The sequence below is a fragment of the Microtus oregoni genome, unplaced genomic scaffold (genome assembly GCF_018167655.1).
Source record: "Microtus oregoni isolate MIOR12 unplaced genomic scaffold, Mior012 000011F_ref0000422, whole genome shotgun sequence".
Taxonomy (NCBI): Eukaryota; Metazoa; Chordata; class Mammalia; order Rodentia; family Cricetidae; genus Microtus; species Microtus oregoni.
This window is the reverse complement of record NW_024543070.1, coordinates 10,528,854-10,556,819: the sequence shown is the minus strand read 5'-3', so window position 1 is coordinate 10,556,819 and position 27,966 is coordinate 10,528,854. Positions and strand designations below refer to the sequence as shown.

The 27,966-nt window shown below is 39.2% G+C and overlaps 1 protein-coding gene and 1 pseudogene across 1 annotated transcript; one reads left to right on the top strand and one right to left on the bottom strand.

Annotated features, from left to right (window-relative positions):
* Positions 1-2,239: 2,239 nt before the first annotated feature.
* On the bottom strand, positions 2,240-9,638 carry LOC121453556 (annotated as a pseudogene).
* A 6,916-nt stretch (positions 9,639-16,554) lies between these two features.
* Positions 16,555-27,207, top strand: LOC121453130 (serine protease inhibitor Kazal-type 6-like). Its single transcript, XM_041659638.1, has 4 exons — positions 16,555-16,612; positions 19,348-19,370; positions 25,996-26,111; positions 27,162-27,207. Exons 1-4 carry the CDS (start codon positions 16,555-16,557, stop codon positions 27,205-27,207), a joined length of 243 nt encoding a protein of 80 aa, XP_041515572.1.
* Positions 27,208-27,966: the final 759 nt, after the last annotated feature.

The window sequence follows — 27,966 nt, the reverse complement described above, 5'->3', positions numbered from 1 at the left end:
AGCCCATGTTTGAAAGTATTAGAACTTGTATAAATAAAGATGGTCTGTGCTAGTCGAGACCATCAGTTTGAAAGACGGACTGTGGTTGTCTTTTGCTGACTCCACACATCCATCCTGCGGCAGCACAGAACCCCATTGAAGCTGGACTCTGGCAACTGGTGCCCAACGTGTTTATGACCTTCAGGATGGTAAGTTCCCACCCAAGACAGATGGTGGTGTAAATACCTAGGAATTCTACTACAGTCTCACTGGAAATAAGCCAGTTGAGTAAGGGTAGAGAATCTCAGGACCTTTTGGAGATATTTTAAGGCCCTCTGTTACTATGGGACAGGGTAAATCTAAGGATGCTGCCCTTTGTGGGAACATCATTGAGCATGCCCTAAAAGGAAGAAGTCACAAAGTTAGTGCTACCCTGATTCAAGACCTCTTGCAGTCTGTTCAAAAGGTACATTCCTGGTCCCCAGAACAAGGAATCCTGGATATAGAAATCTGGAATGATCAGAAGAATTTAAATCATGGTATAATGATCACAGTGCTTCAAAAATACCACCAACTGCCTTTTCTACGTGAAGCCTTTTAAAAGTGGCTATGGATCTTAAACAAGCAGGAAATACTGCTTTAGCCTCTCAGCATTATTCAGATAAATTTAAAGATGGCATTTCACAAGAATCTCTGAAAAACTCTAACTATAGACTGTTTCCTATAAGAGAAGGTTTGAATAAAGATGAGAAAACACAGGAAAAACTTGACCAACAAGATGAACCAGACCTTGAGGAAGAGGCAGCTAGATATCATAATCCTAAAATGGTTTATGGGCCTCTCCCTAAAATGGTAAATAAATTGCCTTCAAATAAACCTCTGATTAAATTCTCGAATCTCTTTGGATTGCTTAGGATTTGAAGGAGCATTAACACAGGCACAAGAGGATAGGAAAATGTTAACTGATTTCCAACACTTTGTGATCCCAAAACTGATGAGCCTTTATGGGAGCCTCTCCCATACAAACTATTAAAAGAAATTAAACAAGCTACAGCTGATTATGGGCCTACCTCATCTTATACTATGACTTTAGTCGAGAAACTCAGTATTCTATGGGTGACCCCATATGTTTGGTTCCAGGTAGTTAAGGCCCGCTTAACAGGAGGAAACTTTCTACTATGGAAAGCTGACTTGGAAATTTCAAGAAGTTAAAATTGTACCTAATGATTCTAAATGGATGGGATGCTTTTATATATCCAAAATTTTCTGGGATACTAAATTATACAGATATAAATGGTTTGCCTATCTGCTTTTTTACTGTTGGTATGTCCCCTCAATCTGCTTGTGTTAGTCTGTTTTACAGTACATCACATACTGACTCTCCTACTAAACAGCCTGTGGGAGATTCTCATTACCCTTGAACTCTAAGTTTTGTTTCTGTAGCAGACAAAGATTCTCTTACTAAATTGGGCAGGACTAAAGATTTCTCCATTGATTCCTTGCTTGGTTGTCGATGGGTCAATCAGTACAATCCTTCCTGGGGCACTGTCAGGCCAAATTCAGGCTATCCTTATTGGCTCCCCTGGGCTTTCCCTTTTAAAGGGCGTTATTTATACAGTTCAGGATTCTCAGGATAGAATCTATGATTGGTCTAAGTCTATAAGTGAACAGTCTTATTTTACATACCAATCCCAGTTCCCTCTCTCTCCTGTCCTCTTGCTCCCCCACTTTCTCCCCTCCCCACCACCCTTCCACTCCTCAGAGGGTGAGGCCTCTCATAGGAAGTTCACAAAGCCTGTCACATTAATTGAGGCAGGACCAAGGCCTTCCCCCACGTATCTAGGCTGAGTAAGGTTTTCCTCCAGAGGGAATGGGCTACAAATGGTTGCACTACTAGTGGTTCCACAAACTGCCAAAGCTATACAGCTGTCACCCACATTCAGAGGGTGTAGTTAGGTCTTATGCAGGTTCCCCAGCTATCAGCCCAGAGTCAGTGAGCTCCCACTTGTTCGGGTCAACTGGTTCTGTGGGTTTTCCCATCATGGTCTTGACCTGTTTGCTGATATTATTGCTTCTCCCTCTCTATGACAGGACTCTAGGAGTTCAGCCAACGGCTTAGCTGTGGATCTCTGTATCTGCTTCCATTAGTTGCTGGATGAAGGCTCAATGATAACGATTAATGTAGCAGTCAGACAATCAATCTGATTTCAGAGGAAGGGCAGTTAAGGTACCCTGTGCACTATTGCTTAAGATTCTTAGCTTAGATCAACAGCGGCATCAGGGTCAGTAGGTTAGCTTCACAGCTGACAAAGCCCATGGAATTGAGTTGCTCCAGCTGCTGCTGAAATCTCACTTCTGACATTGGCACCTGTGAATTTCCACTTCCAGCCAGAAACTGGATCATCTGTTGCATGCGCTGCTGCTAGGCACTGGAACCCGCCTTGGGAGGAGGCGTGGCTTGTAGGCCTGGGGAATAGGGGCGGGAGGGGGGCGCCTTGGCGGCAGACCGGGAGCTGCCTGTCAGGGATACAGGGGTCCGGGATGTCCCAAAGGAGCCAAGGCTTGGTACCAGCCCAGGAGCTTCAGTTTTCAGGGTCTGCATGGCCTGGGGATTGGTGAGAATGGAGAGAGACTCTGGGTTCTGCATCTGCTGCAGAAACACAGGGAGCTGCAGGCGGAGCTGCTCCTGAAGCTGTGGATTCCCGGCAAACAGCGGGACATTCACCATCATCTGAGCAGCAAAGTCAGGGTTCTGGGCTAGTGTCTGCATCATGCTGTGGATGTAAGACGCTGAGATCACATTCTGCATAAGCTAGGGGTTTTCAGAGATCTGCTGGAGAAGCGCCCACGTTTCTGGGCTGTTGAACATCCCTGACCCCAGGCTAGCCGCACTGATCCCAAAGGGGTTCGAGACTGTGGGGTGCACCTGGCTGGTCCCCGACCCTCCGGGGCCCTCCCCCACCGGATTCGGGGCCTGGAAGTTGGGAGGGGAGGGGCTTTAGGGGTTAGGGAGGGGCTCTCGATTCTCTCTGTCCGAAGAGGCTGGGAAGATATGCTGTTGGAGTTTCCGGTCAGGGAAGAGAAGGGATTGTTGCCAAACTGTTCCCGAACAGCTGTGAGCATGGGCTCCTGGGTTTCGGTGTACATGCGGCGGAGGGCATTATACCCTCCAGGAACGCTTTCCAAGTTGCTGGGAGCCCGGCCCTGGTTCCTCATTATTTCTTGCATTATGGTTGGGTTTCGAGCAAGCTCCATTGTCTGCCTCATGAGCTCAGGGTTGTTGAGCATGTGTCTGATCTCAGGGTTCCTCTCTATCAGCTGTTGCAGCTGGGGGTTAGCCATGATCATGTGGCACATCAGGTCAGGGTTTGACGTCATATCCCGGACCAAGGGGTTCTCCATGATCTATGACAGCATCTCAGGGTTGGACATGAGCTGTCTCTGCATCTGTTGCTGTAGCTCCATGAAGTTGGCAGAACCCAGGCCCAGAATGCCTAGACCAAGGATGCCCCCAAAGCCAAAAAGAATCGATGCAGTAGTGCTTGGAGGCCCCTCTGCAGCCACTGGAGAGGGTCCTCCTCCATTGCCAGAATCTGAAGTGGCATTGCCAGAATCTGAAGTGGCATTGCCAGAGCTGCAGGGCTGGGCAGGGGCAGCAGGGGAGGCAGGTGTGGTGGAGGGTGCAGAGGCAGAGTCAAGAGTGGAAGGGGGAGAAGTAGGCGTGGCCGCTGGATCTTGAGCCTTCTGAGGGGTCTTGACTAAATGGACTGTGAGCTCATCCTTGATCCCATGCGGGTTCAGTGTGTCTCCATCCTTGAAGATCTTGCCTGCAAAGATCAGGACCAGCTGATCCTGCTGAGGCTTAAACCTCTGGGAGACTTCCTCCTTAAACTCCTTGACCGAGGCTCGATCACAGATCACGATCTCCTCCTTGTCCTTGGGGGTCTTGACCGTGACTGGAATCTGGGGCCTCATCTCAGCGGCTTGGCCTGTCTGTCAGCCCACCTGGTTCCTCTTCCCGACCCGCCCGGCCCGGCCCCGTTTTATTTTTTGATCACATATTCCTTCCTTTTATGTGTACCATTCATTGTCTTATATAAAGTTAAATTTCTATTCAGTAAAAGTAAATGATCAGCAGTTTATGTAAAACATTAACACTTTTATTCCTCTCATACATTACATCATGACTGCAGTTTTCCCTACCTCCCCTGTCCCCACAACTCACTCCTCCTGTTTCCCTTCAAAAACATAGAGCCGGCCTCCCAGATATATCAACCAAACATGCCATAACATGTTACAAGAAGACTAGGCACAAACCCTTCTATCAAGGCTAGACTAGGCAACCCACTTGGTGGAAACAGGACCCAAGCACAACCAAAGGTGTAGGGGGACCTTTCTGTCCTGAAAGCTGCTTCCAAGTAACCATACAAAGGCTTAATATTAATTATAAGTGCTCTCAACCAATAGCTCAGATTTGTTGCTGTCTAACTCTTACATTTTCAATTAACCCATTTTTTCTTTGCTTTGCCATATGACATGCTACCTTTTCTCGATACTATGTCTTGTCCATGTTGCTTCTCTCTTCGTGTGTTCACTACTCCTCTGACTCCTTCTTTTTCCCAGCATCCTCTCTGCCCAACAATCTTGCCTAGCTATTTACCAATCAGCTTTTTATTAACAATTTGAGCAACACATATTTCACAGTGTAAAGAAAGATTATTCCACAGCACAAAAGAGTAAGAAACATGCCCCCATTCCCACTGTTCTTGTCCCAAAGAACACCAAGCTACACAATCATAAAGTATATACAGAGGTCCTAGCTCAGATCCATACAGGGTCTGTGTTTGTTGCTTCAGTCTCTGTATGCCTACCTCTATGAGCCCTGCTTAGTTGACTCTGTGGGCCATGTTCTCATGGTCTCCTGGATTCCTCTAACTCCTATAATTCTTCATCCTTCTTGACTCCCTAGTGTTTAGTTGTGGGTCTCTGAATCTGATCCCATCAATTGTGTATGATGTTTCTCAGACATTGTCTTAAAAATATCAAGAACATAAAATGTTGTAGACCTATCTGTCAGAGACCAGCCACAACAAAAACACCTCTCGCCAGGGTAAAGGCGTTTGGATTTAGAAATATAGTAAAGAATATGAAGACGTGAACGAAAATAATAAAATGGAGAAACATATAGAAAAGTATCAAGAGGGCATTCCAGTGAGTACTAAAAATTCACCTGTGTTTAATTTCCAACTGCTTCAAATACTCCTAACCCAAAAAGGTAGTAGTAAGACAAAAGACTGCATTAACATGATACAAAGAGATGAAGATACCAATCCTAGAGAAGTTAAATAAGAAGGTGAATCCAAAGACAAACATATAGGCATCCTCCTGAATCAGGCGATGAAAGGTGACAGAGACAGAGACCCACATTGGAGCACCGGACAGAAATCTCAAGATCCAAATCAGGAGCAGAAGGAGAGGGAGCACGAGCAAAGAACTCAGGACCGCGAGGGGTGCACCCACACACTGAAACAATGGGGATGTTCTATTGGGAATTCACCAAGGCCAGCTGGCCTGGGTCTGAAAAAGCATGGGATAAAACCGGACTCTCTGAACATAGCGGACAATGAGGACTACTGAGAACTCAAGAACAATGGCAATAGGTTTTTGATCCTACTGCACGTACTGGCTTTGGGGGAGCCTAGGCAGTTTGGATGCTCACCTTACTAAACCTGGATGGAGGTGGGCGGTCCTTGGACTTCCCACAGGGCAAGGAACCCTGATTGCTCTTCGAGCTGAAGAGGGAGGGTGACTTGATCGGGGGAGAGGGAAGGAAATGGGAGGCGGTGGCGGGGAGGAGGCAGAAATCCTTAATAAATAAATAAATTGAAATTAAAAAAAAGAAAGTCATAGGCTGCTGCTCTGATGAGGGTCTCTGTCTCTATCACCATCTGTCATAGGACAAAGATTCTATGGTGATATTCAAGATAATCATTAGTGTGATAGTGGGGCAAAGCCAGTTCAGGTACCCTCTGCTCTGCTGCCCAAGAACCTAGCTGGGGACATCCCCATGGACACCTGGGATCCCCTCTAGAGCCAAGTCTCTTGCCAACCCAAAAATGGCTCCCTTAATGTAGATATCGTCTTTCCTGCTCCTATATCCACCCTTCCTCCATCTCCACCCTCCCACTCCCCCAAACTCTCTCTAGTCTTTCCTTTCTCCCTTCTCTCTCCCCCTCTCCCCTTCCCCCAACTCCAGTCCCCTTAACCCTACCCCCATGCTCCCAACTTTTGCCCGGCAAGCTTGTTTGCTTCCAATTTCCAGGAGGATCTATATATGTGTTTCTTTGGGTTCACCTTGTTATTTGGCTTCTCTAGGCTTGCTAACTATAGGCGTAATGTCCTTTGTTTATGGCTAGAGTCACTAATGAGTGAGTACATACCATATTCATATTTTTGGGTCTGGGTTATCTCACTCAGGATAGTGTTTTCTATTTCCATCTATTTGCATGCAAAATTCAAAATGTCATTATTTTTTTACCGCTGAATAGTACTCTAATGTGTATATATTCCACATTTTCTTTATCCATTCTTCCACTGAGGGACATCTAGGTTGTTTCCAGGTTCTGGCAATTACAAATAATGCTGCTATTAACATAGTTGAACAAATGCTTTTGTAGCATGATTGGGCATCTCTTGGGTATATTCCCAAGAGTGGTATTGCTGGATCCTGAGGTAGATTGATTCCCAATTTCCTGAGAAACCGCCATACTGATTTCCAAAGTGGTTGCACAAGCTTGCATTTCCACCAGCAATGCATGAATGTTCCCATTACTCCACATCCTCTCCAGCATAGGCTAATATTGGTGTTTTTTATTTTAGCCATTCTGAGAGGTGTAAGATGGTATTTCAAAGTTGTTTTGATTTGCATTTCCCTGATGGCTAAGGAGGTTGAACATGACCTTAAGTGTCTTTTGGCCATTTGAACTTCATCTGATGAGAATTCTCTTTTCAGTTCAGTACCCCATCTTTTAATTAGGTTAATTAGAATTTTCATGCCCAGTTTCTTGAGTTCTTTATATATTTTGGAGATCAGACCTTTGTCTGATGCGGGGTTAGTAAAGATCTTCTCCCATTCAGTAGAATGCCTTTTTGTCTTAATGACAGTGTCCTTTGCTTTACAGAAGCTTCTCAGTTTCAGAAGGTCCCATTTATTCACTGTTGCTCTTGTTGTCTGTGCTACTGGGGTTATACGTAGGAGGTGGTCTCCTGTGCTCATATGTTGCAGACTACTTCCCACTTTCTCTTCTATCAGGTTCAGTGTGGCCGGATTTATCCTGCCCTCTCTTAAGGAGAGAGGGGAGGTAGGATCATGAGTAGGGGATCAGAAGGAAAATGGGAGGAGGGGAGGAAGTGTAAGTTTTTGAATGGAAAAATAAATTTGAAAAAAGAAGTTCAAAAAACTATAATTGTATACACTACATTCTTGTTATGTCTTTTTCACCTAACTTGGTGAAATGCTATAAATAAGGTTCAATAAAATATAGTTAAATTAAATTTTAAAAATGTCTCAGGCTACATTCATAGTTGAACAGTTTGTTGCTAAAACAAAAGAAGTGACACTTACATCCTAGACAAAACATTCTGTGGGCAAACCACTCTCCCTGGGTTTTCTGTGGGCAAAGCACTCTCCCTGGGTTTTCTGTGGGCAGACCACTCTCCCTGGGTTTTCTGTGGGCAGACCACTCTCCCTGGGTTTTTTTTTTTATATCCATAAAAAGAACTGAAACTTAGTTGGATTCGTAGACTCTTGTTTCAGTTAGGAACAAACTACTTCTCTATTTCTGGAGCACAAGGTTTGGCTATTAGCCACACCTGTAGACAATTATCTTGAGAGAGCAGAACTCTCTGAACTACATCTAGGTAGGACCTTTGTTTGAGGCAGAAGCACAATAACCTTGAAGGAACTAAAAATAAGCTCTAACTCTCTGACCTTTGAGCAACATGGAAATAGGCTCACATTTTGAGGCCTCCAAACATATCTGTTGAAAACTGTGCATGTCCTATATATTGAAAATAAGTTATAGTGAAGCTAATGGTATAATTAAATGAGAACATATTCTTTATTTGTGGGTAAGAGGATTCATTATTGTCAAAATATCATTTTTCCAATTTTATTTTTGCAGAACCTCAGTGCTGGTAAAACTCATCCACTAATCTGAAAAAACAGCCCCTTTCCTCCAGCTTCTGGCAATATTGTCATTCTTCTTATTTAATTTCTTACCAATAAACTTATCAAAATTACAGGCTTTCTACTAAAGGTTTTCTCAAAACCTTCCTAGCTTTGCCCACAATTTAGTTCTATTTACTAATACTGCCTTGGAAACCAACTCTAAATTATTTTTCTTTTATTACTTAATATTCTTGATATTTTGAGAATTTCATACATGAATATTGTATTTACATTGTCTTAACCCTTCTTCTACCAGTTCCAATTTCTCCCGTGCCTCCCACCCACTCTCAAATTTGTGATCTTTGTTTATTACCCACATACACTAATATTTTATCTTTTTATTTGTATATACATCAAATCCTACTGGCTTTTACAAGCATTCATAAAACCCGTTGAGTCTATTTAGTATTGTTCATAGGTGCGTGTGTTTAGGGCTCACCACTTGGAATCAGGAAGCTCATTCCTGGGATGCTGGCGGGAACTCGATTCTCCCTCGCTCAGCAGCCTTTGCTCCAATGTAGCTGTTTGTCTAAGAGCTCCCATCTGCTGTGAAATAAAACATGTTTAGGCCAAAAAGGGAGGAAACAGGGGCTAAGCTGGGTCAGGTGGAAGTGTGCGGGTCAGAGGAAAGCCTTGACTTTCAAGCTGAAGCTCATTAGCATCCCTGCCTGGACTGTGTCAAGCCATATAGAGGCGCATCCACTAACTGTTCCCTGGGTTAGCTTGGTAGGACCAGTGTGGATAGGCTTGGGAGAATATTTGTATGCAAAACATCATGGGATTTTTTTAATCCTATATATGAAATTCTTAAAGTATCATTTTTTTCTCTTTTTTTAAAAGGCAAACCTTGTTACATGTTGTTTGAACTAAATCACCTGACATGGGCTGTACCACTTTCCGGAGACTTTAAAAACCTTTGGCAAACTTTCCCCTCCTCACACTGATGTCTTAGCCAGCGTTTAAGAGGCTTCCTCTGATGTCTATAATTAAGCTTCAAAGGGACTGGGCAAAGCCAGCCATTTAAATGGGCTGTTTCCTTTTTTTCCACCTTCTTACTATGGTGCAGTTTGCTCTCGTTTGTACTCATCACACTTTCCAAAGGCTGATTCAATGTTATGATTCAGGGTGGCAGGTCAGAGTGCCAGCAAGAGTTCTCAGTGATGTCAGCTGACAAGGGGTCTCTTGTTTTACTGTGGGCCAGTGTCCACTCTGTGAATGGTCTCGCATGCCGACTCTATTTGGTCCTGGCTAATGTCAGCTTATTTATTATTGTTGCTGAGTATTCTACATTCCAGTCAAATGAACCCTGTGGTGTTAGTGTAACCCTGAGTCTTTGCACATCTGCATGCCTCCTCATGGTTCTAGCCCCTCCTCTTCTGGGTCTGCCATCATCTCCACTTACCCCAGTCTCATTTTGCCACAGAACCATTACGTCTTTCAAGAACGACAATTGTGTGACTGTGTCTTTTGCTTATTTATTAAATGGACCTTCTCTCTGAACACCATTTTAGCAAAAATAATTAGTTCTTTAAGTTTGCGTAGCATCTTAAAAAATATATTTTCTGAAATGTATCACTTTATATTGGTGTGCATTGTCTATACCTGATTTGCTAATCCTGGGATCCTTGAGTACAGGGTAAGTCAATATTATAAGTAAAACATTCAAGATATGTGCAAATTGGTGTGAGGATATTGAAGAACAGAACCCAGACCAATCGATAAAAGCCACTTAGTCTTCAAAGAGCAGTGTTTTAGATAAGTTCATCAAAAGGTTAACAAATTGATACATATTAAAAGACTGCATGTCTGCTTCAACAACTTTGATGGTCATGCGTCATCTTGGTAAATTGGTAGAATTTAAAAGAAAAATAATATAATTCATAATTTACTGTCAAGTCATTCTAAGATTATCTTGTAAATGAAGCTACCAAACATGAAGCATCCAGCGAATAGTGTCAAAACAATTCAGAATTCACCTCTGTAGATCCCAGTGGGGAAAGTTCTAGAAAGAACAAGGGGGATGGCCATGAGAGCAGAACCAGCCACATACTCCTGAACCTCCTCTACCTCCCAACATGGACTTATCAAAACTTACGCAAAAATATTTGTAACATGTAATACACCATCTGAGCCATTTTACATGTACAGCAGTTCATTGTTCTTGTAGACATTGTAGGTCATGTGAGCAGCCATTGCTATATGATGGGTTCCTGGGATGCTTTCACAGTTTCCCTGAAACTGCAATTACATCCATGAAACAGTAAGCCACATTGTTCTTTCTTCAAGGCCTAATATCTAATATCAGAGCACATGCTTCTTAAATATTATAAACATTTCTTAAAAGTGAAACCATACCAATGCCTTTTTGTGTGTCTCTTGTGGGCATGTGTGTGTGGAGATAGATAGATAGATAGATAGATAGATAGATAGATAGATAGATAGATAGATAGAGATATAGATATAGATATAGATATATCATCTTTCTTACCTACTCATCTACTGAAGGACACTTAACTTTCTTCTATGCTTAAGTTATTGTAATTAAATCTACCATAAGTGTGGTTTTGTAAGTATCTGTGTGAGATTCTCTTTTTAAATATTTTGCATGTGCCCCCAGAAACCCACCTAGACGATTTTTATAGCTTTATGGGTATCATTGCCTTCACTCTTTTGAATAATTTCTTTAATAAATTTTATTCAAAGCTCAGAAAGAAGACTCTGTGTCGAGTCCAAAAGACCTCTGTGTCCTGAGACCTCCCAAAATGAAGAAAAAACTTAAAATCTATTCATGTAAGTCAAGAAAATGAGCCATAAGTGAGAAAAGGGAGAGATATTCCCCCACATTTAAAAGCCTGCTTTCAAGAGGGGAGCAGAAAAAAAATGTAGAGCTCAATAAAAAAGAAAAATAAAAGAAAAGCCTGCTTTCTGTCTTCATTCAGGTCTGTTACAAAGGATTTGGTTGCCTCAGAAGTTTGTCTCCTGGGTTTCATTTTTTACTCCTGTAATGACTGGAGTAATTGACCCAGAGTTCCTATCATTTATTGTTCCTATAATTTATCACCTCATCTATCTTTATCCATTAACAGTTATATCATGGGAGTTCTTATCTAATGCCTTGCAGAAGGTCAAGCCCATTATGTAACTATTATATTATACAGATCTACTGGTCTAGTGACCACATTTAAATAAAGAAAAAATTACTTTTACCTACTGTTTTTATAAATCTAAAAATTGTAAAATTCCTTTGTTATATATATTATGTTTCTAAGCCTAACCTTGAATACATTCTTAATTAATGCCAAATTAATTAATCCAGAAATACTTGGATTTAAAAATTAGAGATTTAAGTATCCTTTGATATATGTATATATATATTATATATATATTAATATATATATTAAAACTTCTAAAAATAAATTAGTAGCCCAGAAGTAGGGTATCTGGATAGCATGCAGAAGTTCTTGGTTTCAATAGCTGATGTGTCAAAAGTAAATATTTAAGTAAATGAATAGATGATAGATTAGATAGATAGATAGATAGATAGATAGATAGATAGATAGACAGACAGATAGGCAGACAGTCAAACAGACACACTGAGAGATATGGTAGATAGATGCTATGTGGTTTTGTATGGTAATAGAACACATACTCAACCTTTTCGAGATAGGTGAGGTGTTAAGGAAATGGAAGCGATAGGTTGCATGAACTAGACACAGGGAGAAATGGCATCTGAAAGTACGGACATTGCAAAAAGCTGACCTTCAATTTTGATTTTGGTTGCCTACATACTCAAGCATGATAATCAGAGAAAATTGGGGGGGGATGTCAAATTCAATATCTTTATGCAATCTATAACAAATAAGGCAAGCAAATGGAACCAAAGCAGATTTAGAAGAGGCAGACTCACCTGACCACCAGCTGACTTTTGCTATAGCAGTTAAGGTCTCCAATACTTTCAGGAATGCTTATATCTTATTGGTTGAGTTTTAAAAAAAATATTACGTTTTTTAAAGTCATGGTCTGCTGTTTTAAAACAAGATCTTACTCTGTGGCTTTGGCTGTCTTGGAACAAGCTATGAGACAATTTGACCTCCGACTTCCAGAGATCTGTTTGCTTCTGACTACTAAGTGCTGGGACTAAGGGCAGCTTCCTCTACACCTGGCCCATTTTGTAAATAAAATAAGACCTATTAAGGCAGTTTTAGGTCTCATGATACCATTTTAGAATATTTGCCTTTAAAAATAACTGTTCTAAAGAAAGTATTGCAATGTGGACTTTGTTTAGTATGTATAATTTAATCATGTATTGATTAAAGAATATCATTGACAGCCGGTTTAATACTAGGCCTATGACCTATCCAAGAACAGGTTATTGACATCTTTATAGGTGTGCTAGCTGTGGGTTCCAATTTGTTGAGAGGTCCTCAAATCCAACCAAAAGGTGGTTAATTCCCCAGATATTCATGCCACAGTTGTACCAATATCTTGCTGGGCCTGTCGTTGTAGCTTACAGTGTTTACAGCTAGATAGGAATGATGAGCATTTCCTCCTCTGATAGCATGATAGCACATCCCAGCGTCATGAAAGCTAGCCATGAGCAATGAAGCTTCCAGACAGACACAGTTTGATTTCTCCACATTCTATGACTCATGTATGTGGAGTCTTCAGCAATAGGGACTTAACATCAATTCTGGAGAGTAACCAAGAGCAATGGGAATAGTAAACATGATTTGGGGAATCTATGAGACCCCCACTGGCCAACAGCTCCAATAGAGGTTACTTTTTACTGGCATTGTACTTTTTAATCTATGGTTCTGTAGTGTCTAGTTGTAACATTCCCTATTATAGAATAATTCCATTTTGATTCATTTTATCCATGTATAGGTTTATAGTTTGGGAATTTCTGCACAGAAGTTTTACATGACTTTTAGAAGGTTCTTAGTGTTGTTTATTCCTCTGGGTTTTCTTTTTTGTACTCTGCTTTCGAACCCCTATCCCGCTTTTCCTGCTCCATTTTAGACCACTTACCACTTTATAACACTGTGTGCTATCTTTCTCCCCTTGAATCCTGCCCTATAGTCTCTTACTAGTTTCCTAACCTCTGTAGGTACTCCAAATGAAGCACACATATCTAAATATTCAAGGCTTACATCCACAAATAAGAGAAAATATGTATTTGTATTTCTGATCCAGGGTTACCTCACTTAGAATGACTATTTCCATCTCCATCTCTTCACATATAAATTTCATAATACATAGTGTTTTTCTTCACAGATGAAAACTATGCCATTATGGAAATGTACCAGATTTTTATTATCCATTCATCATCCTGGGCATCTAGGCTGTTTCATTTACTAGCTATTTTAAATAGAGTAACAATGAACATGAATAAGGAAGTGTCTCTATAATGGGCCATAGAGTTCTTTGGGTATATCCTGAGAAATGGCATAGCTTGATCATCTGCTTGATCTATTTCTAACTCTTTAAAGGACCAGCACACTGATTTTCCCAGAAGCTGGATGAGTTTATAATCCTACCAGTTATGAATGAGTATTCTCTGTTCTTCAGAGTCATACCAACATTTGTGTCACTTTTTGCTGGGGACCAGCCTCAGCAGAGAAGTGGGTCTAGAATCTGGGATGTCTGGAAGGCAGAAAAAGTACACGAACACAGGATTCTGATACAAACTGATTAACTATCAGCTGCGGGGAAACAGCCTTCTTCTTCTTCTTCTTCTTCTTCTTCTTCTTCTTCTTCTTCTTCTTCTTCTCCTTCTTCTCCTTCTTCTCCTTCTTCTTCTTCTTCTCCTTCTCTTCTACCTCCTCCTCCTCCTCCTCCTCCTCCTCCTCCTCCTCCTCGTTTTCCTCCTTCTTCTTTTTCTTCTTCTTCAGCTTCCTCTTTTTTCTTCTGCCTTGAGCTTTAAACCTCAGTCTTTTATTGTAAATTTCACATAAGGAAAATTACTCTTTTTCCTTGTCAAAGGTTAATCATTACATGGCCAAGCAGTTCACAAGAAGTATAAAGATTCTTTGAAATCGAAGCATCATCATTCATTATGACATTTCCCCAGTTCCCAAGCTCCATTCCAACCACTATATTCTTAATTCTTAGCTGAGTTAATCATTAAACAACTGCTGAGGCTCTCACCTCAAAAGCTAACTACTTGCTGTTTACAGACATAGTTCAGCAGGTTTTACTCCATCGCTGGACCTTTCTCATTGTTATTCCTCATAATTTCAATTTTGATTTATAAGGTCATAGGCAGTCAGACCTACAGCCTTAGGTTCTTCAGAATCTTCATTCATCATAACCAAGTTCTTTTCTGTTTTAGTATAATTCTTTTGCCAAGTTTTATAATCATGTAAAAAAAAACAATTTCTGCAGTTTCCCCAGATTTCCCCACTTCTTTCATCAGTCAGGTTTTTTCCATAATCTGTTTTATAGCTTCAATGGCTGCCCACTCTATCAGATCAGGAAGATTCATTTTATCATATAGCACATCCATATTTTCAGAAGCCACTTGTGTGGAAGGAGAGAAAGAACATGAAGAACAAGTACACTAGTAGAATCACTATAGCCAGAATCATCTGTAACATTGCCAAATACGTATGCAGATGCCATAGAAGTGGTTCTCGGGGCATATAGGTGTTTCCTCCTTGGCCCTCAAGTAACACGCTCATTTAGCTGCCCCTGGGTTGCCTGGAGGGAATTGCTTCCTGCATCTCATGAACCACACTTGGAGGGGGACTAGGCTTTGCCATCTCTGGCAATTTTTCATCTTAATAACACATCACTGTACTACTAAATGAGTGCCTCTCTTGAGCCTCATCATAGGAACTTCTCTTTGAAGTGAATGTAGATTAACACAGATTTCCACAACTGGTCAAGGTACAAAGAAAAATAGTCTGTGGAATTCTCAGCCCTGAATGGGACATCTATGTCATATAATTATCAGAAGAGTTATGAAAATAATTATTTTTGTCACAATTACAATTCCTATTGATCAAATTGATGACATTCTGATTGTAAAGTCTAAGAGTTTGTCAATAATTTTTTTTTCAACTTTTAAGATTCCCTTTAATTATACATGGGAGCAGCCAAATTGCAGGCTCATTACTGCCATGCCAATCATTATGAAAGACACAAAATCCATCCTAGCTCTTGAAGTATATCATTAAAATTTTCAAATAATTTTCAAAAGAAAATATAATGTCTTGAGACAAATGGAACATGTGATATATACATTTTAAATGCAGAGAAAAAGTTATTTGACATATAACATATAGCTTTCTTATGAAGAGATTACACCAATACCCCATGTTTCAATGGGGAACATTTTATAAAATTTTCCTATTTAAATTGTTATCATTTACCTCAGTGTATTTTAAATGGCAAAATATATTTCTAGGCAGAATTTCCTACTATGACTATAACTTTCTCTTTGTTCATAGTTCTGTTCTCTATAAAGTGTTCTGACATCTTACCCTTTGATAGGTTTTATACTTACTAGGTTCATTTAATTTACATAAAGACATCTTAAACAAAGATTTTAAACTTGAGGCTATCTATTATAACTTCTATTTTTAGCTTGAAGAATCACGAAACTGTTCAATATTATTTACTTCAAATTCTCAATATAGTAACTTTTCAATGTTTTTTACAAAATGAAAGTAAGACATTGGCTTGATTTTAATTTAAAAATGGGAAATCACTGCCATTGGACTGCAGCAGTGACTTTTGAACCGACAAGCTTATTCCTGCCCTAAAATGTTCATTCTGATGAAGCTCTGGTGACAATGAAGAATGCCTCTCTCCTTCAAGTACATCTTGAAGATGTGGAAAATCCAAGCTCCACCCAGGAATTCCATTCCCCTGTGGTTACTCATCTGGAGCACAGACATGTAGGACCTGTCTGAAAGAGACATAAGGAGCAGTAGAACACCACCTGTGAGTCATCCTGTAATACAGTGGAGCCTTAGAGGGAACAAGTAGGGGGGATGTATTGGTTGCTAGGAAAATGTAGGTTACTGGAAGAAAGTAGCATCCTCCATTATACGATCTAAGGTGCGACTCACATAATTGTTTTCCTTCTTAAGATTGATGGGGCCCATGAGGCATTTCTTTAAGGTGGTGACGAGCATCATAAATGCCTAAGGTGGATAGGACTGCACATGGTTTTAGAAGGAGATTTTTATAAAGAAGGTGGAGATCCCAACTCCGTTCAAGCTGTCTCTCTCTATATATAAGTCTGGGTGTTTATTCTAGGTTTCTTTGGAACTGTCTTGACAGAGAACCTAAGCTGAGCTGAGCAAAGCGGCCTTGATCTGAGTGAGTGAACTGGCATCATGAAAATAGCAGGTGTCTTTCTGCTCCTGTCTCTGACCCTTCTCTGCTTTTTCTCAGGTGAGTTGTTCCTTAAAATTAACATCCCCCTGTTACATAGAAGCAGAAAGGAGAAGTGTAGATCTTCCTGGCATTTCCAAAGTCTCATGACTTTTATGTGAAAGAGCAGTTAAGAAAGACTATGCTAATGATGATGACGGTGGCAGCGATGATGACAATGAGGCTGGGAAGATGGTAGGGAGTCTCATTCACAGAGAGCATGCTTTGCTCTAGCCTTGTACCAAGGGCAGCTAGAGCTCATCTCTGACTCTCTTGTAAGGAGTTCAGAACCCGTTCTTCATATAAGATGCTATGACACAGAAAGGGAAATTACAACAAGTCAATAGAAACATAATTTTGATTAAGGTCTTAAGAACCTCACAGTTGATGCTCATTTGTAAAGCACAAATGTAGAAGATAATAATTGGCCTTACAACTAATCTTGCCTTTTCAGAAAAACTTTCCTGTCCTTTTTTTATTATTTCAAAGAGACGAAAGTAATTGAAATTAACCCGGGGGGGGGAGGGCGGGTAGAAACTCAGTGTGGAAAGCTTTGAAAAGAAAGTTACGGAGCTTTAGAAAGAAGAAGCATATGCAACAAGAAGAGAAAACTAATTCTCAAGCAGGCAATATCTTGAACCACTTAAATGAGCAATGGATATGCATTTTATCAACTGAGGGGGTTCAAAGTCGCACTGTAAAGTAACATTCATCTGGGGATGAAAAGACTACATTTCTGAGCCAAAGGAACCCCTTGATGAACATGTTTGTTAATGGACAGAGTGTCCACTGGGGTAAATTGGCCCATCGTTCCCACTGGTACCCTATATATCCTCTTAGATAGTCTTTCCTATGTAAATGCTAAGAGATGAGACTAAGCTCGGTTGAAGGAAGAAGGTGGGTTTTCATGGATGATGTATCATTTTCTGGGATTGTAGGCGATAAACTGCATTGCCTTCAAGGTTTCAAGTTAAAGATTTTTTAATTTTTGATGAAATTAAGTTGGTAGAGAAAACTCACTCTAGTTAGTCATATTTACAGAAACAAGTTCTTATAAAAAGATGTATTTAAAAATAGATGAAAAATTCCTGTAATACTGCTGAATAAGTTTTAAAACTAAACTACTCAAAAATATTTTGTGAAGTACCAGAAAGTTAGACCTATGCTAAAACTTAGCCCTTGCAATCAGTTGTCATCCTTTGTAGAGATGAATTTACTCTATCAATATCTAGTTTACAAAAGTACTGAGTTCTCAGAGCATGGATGCTTTCTAGACACATCAAATGTCACTCTTTGGGATATCATGCTCAAAGAAAGCTAATGCTGAAACTGAGAAAGTTAATTTAAGTCCTAGCATTTCTTTTCCATCATCCAGTTCTAACATTTCTGATGTTAACCAAAAGCTACGTAGAAACCCTGTCTCGAAAAAAAGCCAAAAAAAAAAACAAAAACAAAAAAACATTTCTTACGTTTTTTTTTCTTCATGTATTAAATGAAAATGTAGAATAACTACTCCTATATAGGGAAATAAATGAGAAAACTAATATAAAGTGTTTGACATTGTAGTTGGTATACAATAAGTGTTCAACAAATATCTTAAATTAACGCCATAATTAAAAAACAAAAGAGTAATTTTTCTTAAGCATGATCAATATGAATCTATCTTCTGCCTTGCCATTTTCTAAATATGGAACAGTGGGCAAATCCTCCCTTTACCAGGTACAGGTTTTTCAAAATGAAACATTGAAAATGGCAATAATTAATTTTCAAAGACCATAAAAATCACTAACAGAATTTACAAAATACAGATTTCTGGGCACTATATGGGTTCACAACATAACTTTCCAATAGTGTAGCAGAAGGCTCTGTACTCATAATAATCATTCACTCTGACAGTTATGAATCAGTGCTGCTGGTAAAGCTTCTGGAAGAGACGATGAGGCCCATATAAAGTCTAAATGTGGAGGACTTTCCTGCATCCATTAATGCATTGCATTTGGAAGTACCTCTGCATGTCATCCCTGAGTACTGGGTCATGATGGCAGCAGCATCTGTCTGTACTTGCTCACTGAAGAAGTCTTGGACTCACACAGATAGAAGGTGTTGGTACATTTGCAGTTGTACCAAATGCAGCACACACTTAAAACCATGGGTGTTAATATTAAAAAGGAAGAAGAGAGTGAGAAGTAAGGCTGCGCAGGAACCCGCCTTCAGAAATTTAAAGAAATAGAGAAGATATAGAAAATGAGGCATGGAAAGAGGAGGGATCGGTGTTTAACAATGCATATTTAAAGAGCCATATCTTTAAAATTGAGTTTCAATAGAATAAACAGAAGGGTAATGCTGAGTTCAGTAAACAGCTAACATCACCACTGACCATGATACATGCTTTTGACAGTAAAGGCAAGGGCTTCACCTTGGAATTTGGGTTAGGGGACTCTTTCCAACTCCTCTTTTATGAAGAGGGACCAAAGATGATAAAGTCATTCCCATTGTGAGCGAAAAACAAGGTCAAAGCATTGACATTAATCTCTAGATTTTAAACCTTTAGCAGTCTCTTAATCCTAATCCCCAACAAATGTGTCTCTTCATGGTCTACTGATCCCCAAGAAGGGAACAGACACAAAACAAGACATTTTGAGGCTTCATGACTTGGCCAACAATCAGAAAGAGGTGTGCATATTTCTGCTAAGTTTGTAGATCTTACTTTTACACATTCAGAAATTACAATGTTTGGAATTTATGCTGTTTTTCAGGTGCCTTTGGTCAAGGAGAAAAGGTGAGACCCCCCATCTGTCTGTATTTTTCTGCCCTGGGTAGAGTGTGGCTCTTATATGCAAGTCTATATCATAAAATATATGTGCTCAACCAAATGTTATGGTACAGTTTATGCTAAATATGGAAGCAATTCAGAAGGTCCAAAGACTCAGCCAATATGTTTCATATTCCATTAGACTGTAAAATAAGATGAATAAAATAAATAGAAGCATTGCACATAAAACTAAAGGATTTGAAACTTAATCCCACTTTTCCCATTAACCATCAGACACTTCCTTTCTTGGAATTTTCTTTTCTGAGAGTTTAATTGTACTTTATATTGTTCTATAATATCTCCCATTTATTTATCCTGTTCTTTTCCATTAGCCAACATCTTACAGTCTGCTTGCCTCAGGGCCCCCTAACATGCTTTCTAAATACACGAATCCTCATGGAAGACCTTCAGTAACAGTTGAATGGCTCAGGGGTTTAAATCTGCATTCTATACAACTGTATAGATGATACCTACACAGACTAATCTAACAATTAAAAAAAAAAAGGAACAGCAACCAAGATAGAGTGTGAAGTACTGGTTTGGAGTGAGATAAGGTGAATGACATCTGATTCACAGTTACTTGTCATGTTTTTTTGGTTTATATCTTTCCCTTATCAATAGCTCCATTTTCACCTTTGAAGATGAAGGTTGAGGTACACTGCTATCTAAAGCCTCTTGCTGAAGTAAATATTTGAATCATTGTGAACCAAGCCTGCACTGCCTAGGCTGTCTGTCACCTTGGATCCATAAAATAAAAGGAAGATTCTGTCCTCCCAGACCACACCCAAGCGGCTTTCCTCTTTCTTCTTCATGGCCAAGGGGAGAGTAGGGCTGAAGGAATTATTGATATTAGGAACATGCTGGCTCAAGTCAGGCACAGCCAAGTCAAAAGGAAGGCAGGTTTCCTCCAGCACCCAAGACATTCTTCCCAGGCCAGGAATTTTGTCCATGACACATCTTCTGGGAAATTATAGTGTACACTCCTAATTATAGGCCTTTATGAAATTCATGTTCTTTTCCAACCATTCTTCATGGTAACCGGGTGTGTTTTGTTATACCCATACATGGTGGCCTCAGCTCTGGGAAGGCTGAGGCAGGAGAATCATGTAATTTTAAGACTAACTAGTTAATGTAATGAATGCCATACCAGATAAGCCTAGGCACCAGAGAGAATGAACGTTTTCTGCTTTTCTATTATTTTCACTTTCCAGGCTCAAAGTTTGGATGTCTTAACCTTAAAGAGCCATTTAAATGTATGGCCCTAGCAACAGTTTCTGCTGTAGTGCTTTAGGCACAACTAACTATGATATTTAAAAAGACTGACTAGTTTTAGAATATTTGTAAAACAACATTCTACTACTGAGTTTGAGGTTCTTGAATCTTTCCAACTAGCTAAGTTTTGCTTAATATTAATGTTCTGGTAATATTTTTATTTCTTTTTTATTGATTTTATTGAGCTATACATTTTTCTCTGCTCCCCTCCTTTCCTCTCCCCTCCCATTCAGCCCTCTCCCATGGTCCCCATGCTCCCAATTTACTCAGGTGATCTTGTCTTTTTCTACTTCCCATGTACATTAGATTAAGGTATGTCTCTTGTAGGGTTCTCATTGTTGTCTAGGTTCTCCAGGATTGTGATTTTTAGGCTGCTTTTCTTTGCTTTATGTTTAAATACCACTTATGAGTGAGTACATATGATAATTGTCTTTCTGGGTCTGGGTTACCTCAGTCAATATGATGTTTTCTAGCTCCATCCATGTACTGGTAATATTTAAATGTAGTTTAAAGGGGTTGGAGAGTATCCACAATGTAACCACAGGTGGAACAAAACCTTGAAGCTTGGTGAAGAGAATGGGGGTTAAGTCTCAGGAGCAGGAAGTGGGTGGAAAAGACCCCAGACTGCTGAGTCTCTATTGACTTAGCTGTAATCAGCATCATAGATCCATGTATTCTCTGCCAAAGGCTTCAACCAAACGATTCTCCAATAAAGCAGATGTGCTGATTATTGTCATCCTGTCTTCTGCAAGGAATAGGATGAAAATCATAGTTTAAAATAACATTTCTTCAAATGTAGAAAGGATTAGATACCAGTAGGAAATTGCTTCCATAGAACGGAACGTACGGTATTGGTCAGACGAGAAATGCTAAGGACTTTTGCTGGTACTAAATGGAACTAGCATAGAAGGGAAGGAAAGAAAGAAAGAAGGAAAGAAAGAAAAGAGTGGGAGAGAGAGAACATTTCAAAGGGAAAATGGCAACTTCAGTCAAAGAGCAGGCTGAGGAATTTGAAGAGAAGCACTGTCATCAAAATGGATCACTTAGAATAAAAGTCTAGTTGACAGGGAAAAAAGACATGCTTCGGAAATAAGTAATTCTTATCTACGAATTAAGCCAGTGGTTGCAAGTGTCTTAATCCTCTGACACGAAAATTAGAGAGTGAATTATTAATGAAACTTCAAAAATGAAAACCTTGGCTCAATCAGTATTATTTGAGAAAATGTATAATCTTAAAGGAACTATTAAAGAGGAAAAAACAAAAAGGAATAGTTAAAGAACAAAGGAACTGACATATTTATAAATCTAGGAGTTGAAAAAGATTTGATGATCAAGAGTTCTGTGTATCATAAGAAACCAGTGTAGAGTTCATTAGTAGCAAGTATTCTCATGAGCATCATTTATGCAGATCACTTCTAAGAGAAGAGAGGCACATAAAAGGGGAAGGCTAATCTAGACCAGTGGTTCTCAGTCTTTCTGATGCTGCAACCCTTTAATACAATTCCTCTTGTTGTGGTGATCCCCAACCATAAAATTATTTTTGTTGCTACTTCATAACTGTAATTTTGCTGCTATTATGAATCATAATATAAATATGTGTGTTTTCCTATCATCTTAGGTGACCCCTGTAAAGGGGTCATGACCCACAGATTGAGAATCACTGGTCTAGATAGAAGTGGGTTAGGAAGACTGGAGTTGACGAAGGATGCAGTTGGATTGACTGGAAGTGATTTAAAAGGCATCCTTTTTTCCCCTTAAGCCCTTGTGCTTGTGTGTGAGAATGTATATTTTCATTGGCTTGATCTATAAACTTAAGATGATTAAAATAGTAACCATCTCGAGTCTTTAGTTGACTTTATGAGCATAGTTGCTCAAATTTCAACAAAAGTAAACAATTCTATTGTCTCGACAAATACTGCTAATCTGAGTACTGAAATGTCATACCTTTCCAGAATTTTTTTTAGCAGATAACAGTTCTTTGAGGAACCACAGGGGGCAGGCCGATACTCAGTTTGGTACCCAAGAAAGGACTATAAATTCTACATATATATTCTTCTCGCATATATTGCAACCCGACCGCAGTTTCCTCTCCCTCCTATTTTCTCAGTATCTCTCCCCCAACAGTCTCCAGAAAACCTACCACCTCCTCCTACCCTCAGAAAAGATCAAGCCTCCCAGGGAGATCTACCATACACGGCATAACAAGCTACAGTAAGACCAGACACACACCATCATATCAAAATTGGATAAGACAACCCAGTAGGAGGAAAATGATATCACAAGAAGGTAAAAGAGTAAGAGACAGCCCCTGCTCCCACTGTTAGGAAACCCCCGAAGAACACCAAGCTATACAACAATAACATATGCAGAGGATCTCGGTCAGACCCACCACCCCCCACACACAGGGTCCTTGATCTCTGCAAGTCCCCATGAGTCCCTGTCCCTGAGATTCTGTAGACTGTGTTCTCATGGTGACCCTATCCTCTCTGGTTCCTTCGCACCACCCCCTCAGGACTCCCTGAACTCTGCCTCATATTTGGCTATGGGACTCTGTGACTGCTCCAGTCAGTTGTTGGATGAAGTCTCCATGGTCTCTTTGATGATGGCTCTGCTAGGCTCCCTCCCCAGAACACTGCAGGCAGGATAAACTGTAGGTGGCAAGTCTCCAGGTTAGGTTGGTGCCCTAATCCTTTTACTTGAGCCCTTGTCTGGGTACGGAAGTTGGCCGGTTCAGGATCCCATGTACTGCATTACCAGGAGTCTTGGATAGGGTTTTTCTTATAGACACCATGCAGTTACCATTGCACTCAGTTTCTACCTTGCCCCACATCCCCACCCCTCAATTTCCAGTCTTGGGAACAGGAGGGATCAGGTGAGGGGGAGGGAGAAAATACTGGAATAAATGACTGATATAAGTCTTGAATATCAAAGAAAATCGAGTGGCATTTCTTGTTAAATATGAAAGCAATCCAAATATGAAAATATCTTGTGTTACCAGCCTCTTGTTGTATACATTAGACATTTAAACCCAATATAAAGAAGCTGACAAGTATGAGAAGCAAAATTCTCATTCTGTCCATGACACTGCCGTAACATCTGGTGACTCTTCAATCTCCTGGTTCTTCTTCTGATGCCAACAATCTTGAGTAAATATTTCAGTGATGCAGAGGCCTCCCTCAATGCAGAAGAAGTATTGATGCAAGAAGGATCACATTTCTCATCCAGCTGAAGAACTAAAGACAGGAAAAGCTTCATTTAAACCACTTCATTGAAAGAAGTCATAGCTACTTTGAGACCATCTAAGCTAGAAAGGCCATTAGGGTATCAGTGATGGAAAATACCAGGTTATATGACTGGAAACAACTCTTGTAGCTTCCTTAAGAAGAGGCCCCCAATAAAGAGATATCTTTCTGCAATCCAATCCAGGAACCATTTTAAACATTCCACAATAATGTTGCAAATCCCTATGCCATATTTGGTCTCTGAGACGGCCCTAAGAATCTGGGAACAAGGCATGGCTGATGTCTGAGGAATGCTTTCTTCATTCAAGTAATTAAAAACACAGGAGTTGTTTCACTTAGGATAACACAACCAACAATAGAGAAAGTTCTAGAACACACTTCTCAGCTCCCTGCAGATTCTTGAAGCACCCCACTAATTAATTATCAATGTTGAGCTATCTATCTGTCATGAGGCAGTTTGTTCACAGGCTAGCTGATCAGTGTAATTTCTTTATTAAAACCCTTTGCTCCTCCTAATCTTTTTCCAAGCAGCAGGAGAAGGTAGTGGGTAAACTCGAGGAGAGCCTAGGGCATGAGAAATATTCAAAGTGAATGTTCTCCCCAATTGCCTGTCTTTGTAGCTGCTTTCCCAAAGAAAAAGAGGCTGGATTAATTGTGGTGCTCAATGAAGAATTTTCCATGCAAAAATTTGGCCAAATTTGGTTTGGACAAATTTATAATGGTGTATGCCATTGTAAACAAGGGATTACTCTTGCCAAGGCTCATTGGTTTTACTACTATCCTATTTCCAAAACAAGGTATACAACATGATGTTAAAGGGTAAAATAAATAAATAAATAAACTGATACTATGATAAAGGTACTATATCTATTACCCCAAATAGTTAACCATTTTTTTGTGACAATAACAGCTAAAATCTACTCAGTTAGCGGGAATTATAGTACAATACAATTTCAGTATCTATAACATTTATGTTGTTCAGTAAAACTGATAAACTCTATTAATGAAATCAGTGTGTCCTGATCATAACTGTGGTCACAAAGTAACACTGAGTCTAATTCTCTCAATAAGGATATTTTATTATTCAATTATTCAACCACAGTAGATTCTTGGAAATTCTGGACTCAAATGAGAAGGAATATGTTCAAGCATGGTTAAGGCCTTCAGTTCCAAAATACTCTAGTCTCTTATCTCTCAGTGGAATTTCAGATTTAAATGAAGTAATAACTTTGAAAATGATTAACTTGGAGGTACTGAAAAACATGAGGATATTATTTTAGTGGAGGGAGAACAAGATTAAAGCTTTGTTCTTATGTAAATTATTGCTCTGTTACTTCTGATATCTCTAGTTTTGTTCAATGGATTTCATGATGTCAATATCCTTGAAATAAAAATACACCAATTATCAATTTATTGTTCTTGTATTGGCAAGCATTTTACTGCTACTAATTAAATAATTTTTGATTAGTGTAATGGATAGGATGTTAGTAACATAGATACTTCTATGCATTTCTGTGATCGCAGCTCTTAATTCAATGTTAACAAATGTGCTCAAAAGTCTGAATGAAACCTCTAGATCCTTCTAAACACACAAGTTTCAGGGACCATTAATAAATGACTATAGTAGTCAGCAAAGCTCATATTCTACAAACAGGTTCTTTGAGTTAGTGCAAAGGCATTTAGAATTTTGTTTTCAGTATATAAAGGGGTATTCACAGGAAAAACTAAGAAGTTTCAAGTACTGTCTAGAAACTGCCCTGCAAGGATCATTCATGTTTTGATAGTATGCAAAAGTACTATTAGAAAACATTAACACAGTACTTGTTATTAAAGATTTGACATATTTTACCCAAAACTACTCTCAACTACATCAATTTAAAGTTGGAATAAGAAGTCTTGTAGCATTTGGCCTTATTAATTTACTCAAGTATAATAATGTATTTCTCATATTCCTATTGCTTAATAAAATGTCTCAATGAAGCAAAATGTTCTACCTAAGTATTTCAGGATACATTATGTTAAGATTCTGTTCCTAGTCTACTAGACATGCTATTATTGATGTTGTTTTTCCATTGTAGATTAATTGTGGTGAGTTCCGTAACCCCAATATCTTCTGTACTCGGGAATCCGACCCACTCTGTGGCTCTGATGGTCTCACCTATGGAAATAAATGTGCCTTCTGCAAGGCATTGGCGTAAGTGTTGTTCTCACCACACCTGTCTTGTGAGCATAAGCTTCCAAAGATAGATTAATATTTTTTCAGCTATCCTAGCATGTTATATTCATATCTCCAATAGAGACTGAAAAGATATACCTCCAGAAAATGGATTGAAAAGAAATGTCTCAAAAGTGAATAAAGCAATTATTTCAAAAACACTTTAACTACTTTGTACCTATCATAAAGCATTTGGGAATTTCTTTGTAATACATTTTGCACGTAACAGTTTACCTTTAATAAGTCTTATACTTTTCATCGTTTTATTTTATTTAAATATTTATTCATTTTTGTTTTATGTATGTAAGTGCTTTACTTGCACATATGTCTGTGCACCATGTACATGCCTGATGCCCAGCGAGGCCAGAGAGGGTATCAGACTCCCTGGAACAAGTGCTGCAGTTGCTTGTAAGCTGCCATGTGGGTTCTAGGACTGAAGCCCAGGTCTTCTGTAAGAGCAGCCAATGTTCTTGTAAACACCGAGCCATCATCTCAGGCCTGTTTTTTCTTATTTTTTTTAAATTAGTTTAAAATGTCAATACTGATATCAATATGTAATCAGCACATTAATGTGTAAAGTATCTACCCTATTCAAAGCAAATCTTCTCCACAGAAGTTTGAAGTATAGGATGAGATTTGCATGAACGGGAGGCCATACACCTGATAAAAACTTGCATGCGCAGTCTGCTATAAAATGCAAAAAGCTTCAAGGTTTGGCTCATTTACTCAAATACTCTGCGAGACAGAACTATGACTTATGGCTTATTCGCGTATTTCTCCACCCATCTCCATTTCACTCCTCAACCATGAGGAATGACTATTGATAGTTCAAGACTAAGAGTTGAGATTAGTCTAAGATTCATTCTTTTCACACTTAGACGAGGGGATTCAATTCACTTCTGCTGAATAGCAGTTAGATACCAACAAACCCCAATAATCAGATAGGTGGTACCATTAAATTGCCCTGGGCACTGTGACAAACTCTGAAGATACTGCAGTAAGCATGTATTTGTCATTTGTTTTTCATAGGAAAAGTTCTGGGAAGATCAACCTAAAGCATCGTGGGAAATGCTGAACGTGAGCTGGTGTTTTCTGCGAGATTGCCTATCCTCTCACCTTAAATTTTTTGATTTCTACTTTTACTTTTCTCTGGCAAATCCCATAAATTAAAAAAAAAATAAAACAACTTTTTCTCTGTGTGGGTCTTGTGTAGGTCAATATGTCTGTTTCCTTTAATTTGTCAATAAAGTAAATTCCGCAGAATTGATTACCCTTTGGTCTGGGATTAATAAAACAATTAATACAACAGAGAATACTGAACTTTATTCAATAATTTGAATTAAAATTCTCCTTCTCTCATCAAAACACACTATCCATCACAATAGAGTCCTGTGAAAATATCTCTCCTCTACCACATTTGGAATTTTCATGGTAATAATGGAGCTAATATCAATGCTATTCCACAATATGCTATTTAAATATTAATCAGAAGATATTGATGCTCCTTAATACCAGTAAAGTTATTTTACATCAAAGCAAAATATGTATCATCTATGGTTTTGTTTTTAACTGTCTCTGAAATAATGTATTTAGACTGTGTAATATTGAAATCCAAAACATCATGAGGCACTCTAAATGAGAAGTTTAAAAATGCTCAAGATGAACAGTGAATATTTAACAAATGTTGATTACTCAATAAAGAATATGTGAAAAATTTCTTAATGAAAAGTGAACTTCATTGTAAAATGGGGAAAATGTATAAATCATTAGAAATTCAAAGGCTTACAGAAATTTAGTTATTAACTAAAAGAAATCCGTTCCAATTAAAAGAAAA

What these genes read in the sequence shown, in the direction of transcription:
- LOC121453130 (XM_041659638.1), top strand. Translation starts at nt 16,555, where the DNA reads ATGAAAATAGCAGGTGTCTTTCTGCTCCTGTCTCTGACCCTTCTCTGC. An exon ending in CCTTTGGTCAAGGAGAAAAG is followed by an intron (nt 19,371 to 25,995) that starts GTGAGACCCCCC and finishes TTTCCATTGTAG; the next exon opens with ATTAATTGTGGTGAGTTCCG. An exon ending in GCCTTCTGCAAGGCATTGGC is followed by an intron (nt 26,112 to 27,161) that starts GTAAGTGTTGTT and finishes TGTTTTTCATAG; the next exon opens with GAAAAGTTCTGGGAAGATCA.